We start from the raw sequence: 9,857 nt of genomic DNA on the forward strand, positions 1-9,857 counted from the left end.
ATCCCACTGCTCCTTCTTTTTACTCTGTGGTTCCAGATCTCAGAGCCATTACAAACTTCTGACCCCTTTTCCAGCACGTGGAAAAACTTGCATTGTGAATCTGCTTTCATCTTTGTAAGTTTGTCATGTCCATTCTCTTCGTAGTCATTGCCACTATTTGCCAATTTTGTCTTTCTTATGTGGGGTTTACATAAGTGTTTGATAATACATGCTTTTAATAATATTTGCAGAAATAATTCATTATTTACCAAGATAGAGGAGATTGCCTTCAGATGGTTTAACCCTAGACAGCACCTAGTACCAGGCAGCTGCTCACTCACTCCTGCACCCATCAGCAGGATCAGGGATAGAATTGGAAGGATAAAAGCTAGAAAACTCATGGGGAGATAAAGACAGTTTAATACAGAAAGCAAAAGCTGTGTGCAATAGCAGAGCAAAGCAAGAAGTGAATTCAGTGCTTCCTATGCCAGGCAGGTGTTCAGCCATCTCCAGGAGAGTAGGAGGCTCCATCAGATGTGACAGGGAAGATGTGTTTGGGAAGACAAACAGTATCACTCCAGTGTGCCCCCAGTTCCTCCTTTTGCCCCCCTTACTACTGCTTTATGTAGTGACCACGATGTCCCATACCTGGAATAACCCTTGGGTCAGGTGGGGTCACCTGTCCCAGCTGTGTTTCCTCCCAGCCTCCCAGGCACCCCCAGCTTCCTCACCAGCATGGAAATACAAAAGCAGAAAAGGCCTTAGCTCTGTATAAGCCCTGCTCAGCAATAACAAAAAATCTCTGTATCATCAACCCTGTGTTCAGCACAAATCCAAAACAAAGCCCCATACCAGCCACTGGGGAGGAAATAAGCTCTACCCTAGCCTCAACCAGCACAGTAACTTAAAATTTCTCACTATGAAATGCGACTATACACTGCTCTGTTGCTTTGTTCATTTTCCAGTGCCTCAGTTGCACACTGAAGAAGGAAGAACGTTCCTGTAGAAAGTATTAGCACATTCTTGCATAAAAAATAAGTAGTGCAAAATAATACAAGAAGTAGCAGGAGTGTGTCAGAATAAATGTGTACAATTCTAGTATCTAATGAAACATCCAAGGGATGGGAAGGGGGGAAAAAAGTGTTCTTCCTTGTAAAGACAATTGATGTTTCTTTGTTAAGTTTTTTTCTGTAACATTTTATATACTGGAAAATACTTGTGGGAAAATAAATTGAGCATGGGCTGTGCCAAAAAGACCCCAAACCAAAGCAAAACCAAAAAACCCATGCACAGACAAATGAGAAATTTCAGAGAATTTGAATATCATATTGTGCGTTTGTTAGCTGGTGGCTATCAGTGTGAGTAGTGTTTGTGAAGTATTTTAATCTAAGGAAAAAATGTGGTTATTCCATATGGGTTGGCCTATATATGCTTAAAGCTTTTCTATAAATACTTGAATTAAAAGACACCAGATGTTGCACAGAAGCTGCTGCTGCATTCTGAACTTCATGGTATATTCTTTGAAAACCCACAGGAAGTAGCTGAGGGGAAAAGTGTATTAATTATGTTCAGAAATAGATTTTCCAGCTATAGGAAAATCTCCAAAGAAAATAGCATATGATCTTCAGAAATGTGAGCTTTCTGTCCCAAGAATCTGGTGGCAGCATGCAGCACTGTCACATGGGGATCAAAATTCAGAGCTAAGCTAGCCTGGAAATAAGCCTGTCAGTGGCCCTTGGAAATGGACACATCTTTTGACCTATCCCCTCTGGCCAGTGCTTATAGCTGTATAGACAGTCTTCAGAGAGAACACTTTTCCAGAACATTTTTTGACCTTAAGAAATAATGTTGTAGTAGCAGATACTTGAGAGGAAAGAAAAGTACTAGAATTCCCCGATGCTCTGCACTTCAAACATGAAATATGGCTGACTATACTTTAAAAGCTCTAAAACTATGGCAAAAGAATTACAAAATGGGATTTGCTTTGTACTGGTTGAGGAAGAAGATTTATGGTTGGCAAACCAATTAAATGTTTTTGCATTTAGAAGTACTGACTGGTGTTCTTATTGTGCCTTCTTTTGCTCTGTTTCCTTCAGACCAAAGCTCTGAGAGTGACAGTCCTGCACTAGCAGTTGGTGGGAAGTGTCCCATCTGTCTTTATGCAATAAATATGTAACTGTTTACAGTCACATGGTCCTACTGGAAGAAAATGGACATGCAAACAAGTAACATTCATCACTGAGCAGTCTTACGAGGATCATGACAGCTGCTTTAAATGTGAATTGCTGATGTATTGGTTATCATGTGTGTTGTGATAGTTTGACCCCAGCCAGCAGCTAAGCACCCAGCAGCTGCTCACTCACCCCACCTCTGCAGGATGGGGAGAGCATCCCAAGAGCAGAAGTCAGAAAAACTTCTTTCTTCAGATAAAGACAGCTCAAGGAGGGATTCAAAGCTGTATGTGCAAGGAAAGGAGAAGAAGGAATTTATTCACCACTTCCTTTTGGCAGGCAGACATTTAACCACATCCAGAGAGCAGGGCTTCACTTCACATAATGGCTACTTGGGAAGCTAAATATCATAACCACAAACCCCATACCTCTTTGTTACCTCAAACTTTTATTGCTAGGCATGACTTGAAAAGGACTTGATGTCCTTTTGGTCCATGTGGATCTGCCATGCTAGGGGTGTGGTAGAGGCAGAACAAGAGAAGGCCTTGATGCTGTGCAAGCACTGCTCAGCAGTAACTAAAACAGTGATGTGTTTGCCAACTCTAAATGTTTTAGTCACAAATCCAAAGCACAGCACCATCTTGTCTGCTATGAAGCATGTTAACTCTATCCCAGTACCACTTCTTGTTATCTACCAGGTAGCACCTGTGGCTTGGGCTCCATCTGCTATGGTGATTGCTTAGGACAGGAGAGGCAGCATGCACTGTTGAGTTGATGGCACCAAAATCAGGTCAGGTTGCATCACAGGGCATTCATCTGGTTCTTTATGAATCTAATCATCTCTTGGTTCTGGTGGCTTCTGCTGTGATACTTCTATAGTGCAAAGCTGGAATCACAGAAATAATTTGGACATGTATTCATTGCAGTACCACTAGGAGGAACAGAGAAAGATATGTCTTTTGTCTGACTTTTCACAGAGAATTCCACTGCAGGCTTTAAGAAATCTTCTTGATAAACGTATGTTTTACAAATCTGTTAGACCTGCTTTTCCTCCTTTCAAAAAAGAATGTAAGGAAACAAACAAACAGTCACACAGAAAAAAACCAAAACAGAAGACAGCTGTCTTCAGAAAAGACTTAGATAACTTTCATTTTGTTTTTCAAGCAGAGTGATGACAAGAACCTGAAAATGAGGGTTTTTACAACATGTCATGCCTGTGATTTCCAGTATATAAATGAGGAAGTCAGAATAGAAGCAATTCCTTCTTTTCTCTTTTGTTGCTGTTGTTGTTGTTGTTTTTGTGGTTGAATTGAAGCAAGAAGATCATATTTCTTCTTTGAATCAGTTTGCAGAGTTCCAGTATTCTACTACATCAAGTTTAAGGTTATTAGTCTGTCTGGTCAAGTTAGAGGCTGCCTTTCAACATTTTTTGTATATTCCTTCAATATCCGCTATGTCATTTTGCCAATTTTTATGGGATCAATACTGTAATTCTTGCAGGCTGTTGAAGGCAGAATGCCTTCTACCAGTATGATGTTCTTTATTCAGCAATTTTGTGAATTTTCTTTGCACTTGTATGAAATAGTAAATGTAAAATCAGTGAATGATGTGTCCAGTATGTTTTAAAGAAAATGTAAATCATGTTTTTGTGAGAAATATCACATGTACATCTGCTACGTTTCTGTCAGTGTTTGGGCAGCCAGATTTTAATGCATTTAGAATGACGGCAGTACATGAAAAATAAAATACTTGTTCCTGGTGAGAATCCCATTAATATGCATTGTATCATAACTGACACAGATCTGTGCAAGTTGGCTGTTCTGTTGACTTCACACCTTTGAATTTTTCTTGTGCAGCCAAACTGTACTGCAGCTGAGCGAGCCATGGCAAGACTTGCAACACACCCCACCTTGAAGCCCAGATTTGTTGAACTTAAAGGTATGAAACATTTTATTGAAGTTTTTACTATATCTGTAGGTTGCTGGTGTGTTACCTTGTTCATGTATATTTCTGATGTGAACAAAAGTAAAAAAACCCACAAAACCAAAAGCTTCTGTAATTAGCCTAGCTAGCAGAAGTGAACCAAGCCACAAACTTGAAACCATTTATATGGCTTGAAATTTATATGGTTTTATATATGACAGCTTACAATGTTACTTATATTCAATACAGGATGTTGAACAAACAGAGCTTATAATGGGAATTCTAAAAATCAAATAGATGTAATGGAGTGTTTCTGAATTAGATAGGAACATAAATGGATCATTACAACTGGGTTTTTGAGGGCACCTAAAAGGTTTTGCGAATTACTTTCCTAATCTTCCCTGAAAACTGTCCTCAGAATCACTTGAGTATCTTTCCTGGCTATGTAGGCTTTCTCTTGTTCTCTTGAAACTGGAATTTTCCACCTAAAATTAATGTTTAAAACAGTCAAGGCCTAGTAGTAATGTCACCAAGTTTCTTCATTAATAACAAAGCTGTGTTATTGATATGAGCATATCATATACCCATTTAATTATATATGAAAAAAATAATATTAGTTTGCAATTTTACACAGTAGTGCCCTAAGTGAACATGATTATCAGCTGCAGATTGTTTTTTGAAAGAGTTTACAGTTTAACCCAAATTTTGTAGTGTATTTAATTCATAATGTTTTCAAGGATTTTTCTTTCACTTCCATTAATACTGTATTCTAAGATATCTGTTGTCCCATGTGTTTGGTAAATAATTCATAAGGACATTCAAAATATGCTCAATACAGCACACATAAGTTGCAAAAATATTTTATTATATAAAAATAACTTACGTAAATTCATGTGTAGCTGCAACAAAATATTTTTCTGCCTCTTGTACAGCTGCTGTTAAAGCTTTTAAGGATGCAAGAAAGAATCCAGACAAAGCCACTCCTATGAAAAAGGATCAGTCAGAAGAACAGCCTAAATCAGCACAACATTCCAATAGCAACTTGGATGACCAGGCTTCTAATAAGCAGCCTCAGAAACAGCAAGGATGTGAACACAAAACAAAACCAGGCGTGAAAATAGGAACTGACAAGGTGGTTGAAGAGATCTGTGAGAGTGAATCTAAGCAGAAAACTGTGGAAATGGAGAGGGCATGTGCTCCAGAAGAATCTTCATTTCAGGCAGTAGAAGTGCAAACAGTTACTCAAAGCAAAGCAGGAAAGAAACTTGACTATCAAAAAAGGAAAGAAAATATGAGTATGAACAAATTAAATGCAATAAAAGAAGTAATTGATGATAGTGACCAAGAGCATCCCAATGAAAAGGAGTACTTCGATGATAGTACTGAAGAGAGGTTTTACAATGAGTCATCAGATTCTGACAGTGACAGCAATGATGACTTCTTCATTGGCAAAGTGAAAAAAAAGAAAAAAGCAGCAGCAGTTAATGTTTCTTCAACAAAAGAACAAGGTAGTGTTCAGAAAAATGTCATGAAAACAGAAAAGAGCACAGTGTCTGGGACAGTGCAAGATTTGATCATGGAAGAGAGAAAGCCACTTGCAAAAGCAGGCAAGCTGGAGTCAGTGTTCTGCAGTTCTTTGTCTACCACCAGTCAGAAATCTCAGAACAGAAGAAGGTAAACCTTTTCCCCATGTTATGTTCTCCATTCTCTCCCTTCTTTGCAGTAATGGAATGTTTGTGATTACTAGTAGTCTTTATTAAACAAAGAGAATTTTAGCCCATTAAACCTTAGAACGTTTTCATAGAAACTATTCTATAGTATTTTTAAGCTTCCTTGTCAATACTTTTTTTTTATATTCACAAATTTAGCCGTAGGATTCCTAACTAGACATACACCCAAATTCAATCACTTCTGAATACTTCTACTTCTTTGTTAACATGGGTGGAGCAGTATTAAAGAAGCTTATATGTTTGAAAAGTTACTTCATGAGTGTATTGGTGATGATTCTTTATTCATAGGTGTTTGTAGTCTTACAATTTTTTTGAAAAAAATCTTAATTTCTCTTTTGTTTTTAGAAATACTACAGACCAGCCTCTCAAAAATGAAAGAACAGGTATGTATTACTTAACTTGATAAAATTAGGAGAGAAAAAACATTTTGAAATTTTTTTGCTTTGGGGTCTATTCATGATGGGATGTATTTGTTTATTTTCAAGTTTGTGGCACATATTTTAACATTTGTTGTTAAAGTAGTCAAACTGTTCAGCTTTCATTTGAAACTGTGGATATTGTGCGCTATTTTCTATTTTCTCATATTAGATATTCATATAAGGTTTACAGTGGATAGTGTTCTTCTATCTGTCAGTTAATGTTACTTGTGCACAGGTAAAGATACCAGATCGTTCTATGTAACTAGTAACTTATAAGTAACTCCTTCAATAGTTCCTGAATATGGAATATTTTATTCCGTTTATATTCTGTGGTACCATTTTAGAGTTCATCGGATTGAGAATATATTTTCAGTCATATTGAGTTACATTGTTTATTGTGAAGAAAAACATTTATAATGTGCTGAATGTTTATCTACACAAATTTTGAGTGTAATCAATATTAATAAATCCTAACTATCTGCAGTCTACCGAATGGCAATTTACCAGGCTGCAGGATGAAAAAATGTGAATATTCAGGTGACTGTGTTCCCCATGGCTCATTATGAAATTTTTGAAAATGCCTGCAATCCCAAGGTAGTTTGAATATTTTTATGGAGGTTCATGATGTAGTTAATGTTTTGTTTTGTACTTGCACAGGTTTTCTGAAAAATGAAACAAGGCTCAAGAAGAAACCATTTGCAAAAGATTCAGGGGGTATTAAATGCAACAATAAGAAAACACTTTCGGAGCAGCCTCTTCATCCTTCATGGGAAGCAAGCAGGAGACGCAGAGAGCAAATGTCTCAAATTACAGCATTCCAGGGGAAAAAGATTAAATTTGATGACTAGACTATATGTAAATGGAGGTTCAAAGAAAAAATTTTTTGCAACTGCTGTTTAAACATCTTTGTTGTACTGTCTATGTCCTGTGCAACCTGCAAAATTGCAACTGGTATTATTTGCCATCTCAAAATACCAAGTTTCATTCATTCTGTGTGCTGTCTGTTGATTAATGTAATGGCCATTTGGTGTTGGTTCATAAGTCCCATTATGTAGTGCTACCATTCATTAAATGTACCCAAAAGTGAATCAAAGGGTTTTAGGAACATAATTTGTGTCCTGGAATAGTACAGATTTTTTGAAGAGGGGTTTGGAAGGGGTTTTTTTGTATGTAAAAAAACATATTTTATATGATAATTTGGTTGTCAAAAGAAAGGATTGTATACATCATCTCAGCTGAGACAAAGTAAAAGATTCTTAAACTTGAAGAGAATTCATAAACTCATCAGTGTATTGGTTAGCTGGAAAAGTCAGTCAGTTGTAAGCATAATATGAAAATTTCTGGAGAGAATAAAATATGCTTTTAAATTATGTTCTTTATCCTCTGATTATACTGCCAATTTGAAGAAATTAAAAGGCGTCTTATTCTGGTAGATTTGTCTGGATTCTTCAATACATGTGTCCTGCACTTTCTGAAAGAATGTGAAAACCTGAAAAAGTTTTTACGCTAAGAAACATCTGACTGTTAAGTGCCAGTCTGACACTGGGAGTTCATCTGATTGGGATATGACAAAAATGTTAATTGAATGCTTGATCAGGTGCTTCTCCTACTACCTAATTGAAAGAAATTCTGAAGATGTAATTAATCTTTAATAGTGTCATTTATTTCAATATAGTTACCTTTCATTATCACATCAATTCATAGGCTTGGTAAATGACTGGATTGTACTATTTATGTAGCATTTTGAGATGCCTAAGGATAGCCCTGCATCACCCCAAATGCCCATCTAACTTGGTATCTTTGAAAGTAATCAGAAAGGGATGCTGATAGAGGGAGCACACAGTGATAGGTCATACAGCTCCCATCTCTTCAAGCTTCCAGTTTCACAGCTCAACGATATCTTGTGATAGTGTAGCTTATGGTGTTTAATAATCCTTTATCAATTTCCTTTCTTCAGATTTGTCTGCTCCTAAATCCCTGCAGACTTGTAGAATATGTCATCCCTTAAGGTGTCGATGGCCTTCCTACATACTGCAGTCTGGAAAAACCCACTCTTTTTCTGTGTCAGCCAAAGCCAGCAGGCTCCTGGGCTGCATTAGAAAATGTTGACAGCAGTATGAGGATCCTAGCCCTTTACTGAAGCCAGGTAATACTGCACGTCCCATCTTGTGTTAAGTTCCTGAAGACTAAACCTTCAAGTTGGTCTGTTCTGTATTAATATTTAGGCATGGCTTGCCCCACTTAGGCTTTTTTTTCTATATACTGAACAAATGTCAGTATATGTAATACTGTATTTAATGGCATTGCCTCCCAGAGGAATGAGAAATTCAAACAACCTCCCATTTCAAAGTGGTTTTGTTGCTCTTGTTTTCACTGTAATGTATGGAGCAGAATTTAAGGCCAGAAGTTTCAAAATAAAGCACAGGAACATGTTTACTGTGGTTTTGTAGGGTTATATTTAACAGAAAAAGCTATGCATTTACCTGCTTTCTACAGACTTCAAGATTTCAGATGTATATGTTAATCCTTAAAGCTTTAAATTAAAAAAGTAAGTAAATCCTAGATGAATGCCACACCAAACAAAGGTTTGGCATGTAACTTCACTGCTTCCAGTGTAAGGCAAGAGATGTCTTTTGGTAGATGACATCAGCTGTAAACAGTTTTTCATGGATAGATTACCTTTCTTTTAGCAGATGAGTGCCTTGTTTAAGGTTCAAAACCCTAAGATTGCAGATAGTTTGGGAAAAAACCTCAAGACTGTAAGGAGCCAATGTTGTAAAGTGTTTTTTTGCATGTGCTTAAAAGATCTAGGAGCATTGGTTTATCTTGGCATTTGAGCAAGTTTCTTACTGCATTATTACAGCTGTAATTTGTGGCCACAGAATTCTCCCTGAAGGAAGCCTGACTTATCAAAACATCCCTTTTTTTCTTCAGAAATACTTGTGAGCTCTTACTTTAAAGAAAAGAAAAAAGATAACATATACTGAACATGAATGAAAGAAGAGAGATTAGGATACTGGCATTGCTTCATATTTTAATGGGTTACTGCTACTTTCTGCTGGTGCTTAGTGACTCACCTGGATCACAGCCTTAATACATTACACAAATGAGTAGTGATGGTGGAGGCTTGATAACATCTTTTACGTGTAACTGGGCAATTTATTTGTGAACTGATAAACCAAGTGAACTTGCCTGGAGGTTGTTGATAAAGTTTAGAATGTTTTCTCTTCATTGTAACAACATAACACGTTCAGCATATATGTGATTTTAACTTAACTCGTATCTGTAGCACTGTTTAGACAGAGACCTCTCACAAAGAGCTACCAATTTATTTTTATAGTGACATGGGAAGTTATTTCTTTCTGTGATGATTAGACTTTAAAATGCTGAGAGCCATGCCTTTCAGTTCAGCACCATACCAGAGAAGAAATGTCTTTAGCCAGATGCTTACCGACAGATACTACTAGACTGCTTCAGCTGCAATTTTTTCATTTCAGGCTTACCAACAAACAATCTCAGATTTTTCAGTCTTCTTTTAAGACAGTCATCACACGTTTAAATGTGATTGTTTTTTTTTAACAGCAAATAGGCATATTATTGATTTTGTAGACTTCCAAACAGGCATAAATATTTCT

At 36.9% G+C, this 9,857-nt stretch overlaps 1 protein-coding gene across 1 annotated transcript in view; it reads left to right on the forward strand.

Moving 5' to 3' along the window:
• The window catches only part of SRFBP1 (serum response factor binding protein 1), a 64,417-nt gene extending 56,763 nt beyond the window's left edge, over positions 1-7,654 (forward strand). Inside the window, exons 5-8 of the mRNA XM_056513474.1 lie at positions 4,007-4,088; positions 5,006-5,747; positions 6,149-6,186; positions 6,880-7,654. Of these exons, the coding sequence (XP_056369449.1) occupies positions 4,007-4,088; positions 5,006-5,747; positions 6,149-6,186; positions 6,880-7,070 (1,053 nt within the window). The 3' untranslated portion in view covers positions 7,071-7,654. The remainder of the gene's footprint in view (positions 1-4,006; positions 4,089-5,005; positions 5,748-6,148; positions 6,187-6,879) is intronic.
• The last annotated feature ends 2,203 nt before the right edge of the window (positions 7,655-9,857 follow it).

The sequence above is a fragment of the Oenanthe melanoleuca genome, chromosome Z (genome assembly GCF_029582105.1).
Source record: "Oenanthe melanoleuca isolate GR-GAL-2019-014 chromosome Z, OMel1.0, whole genome shotgun sequence".
Lineage (NCBI taxonomy): Eukaryota > Metazoa > Chordata > Aves > Passeriformes > Muscicapidae > Oenanthe > Oenanthe melanoleuca.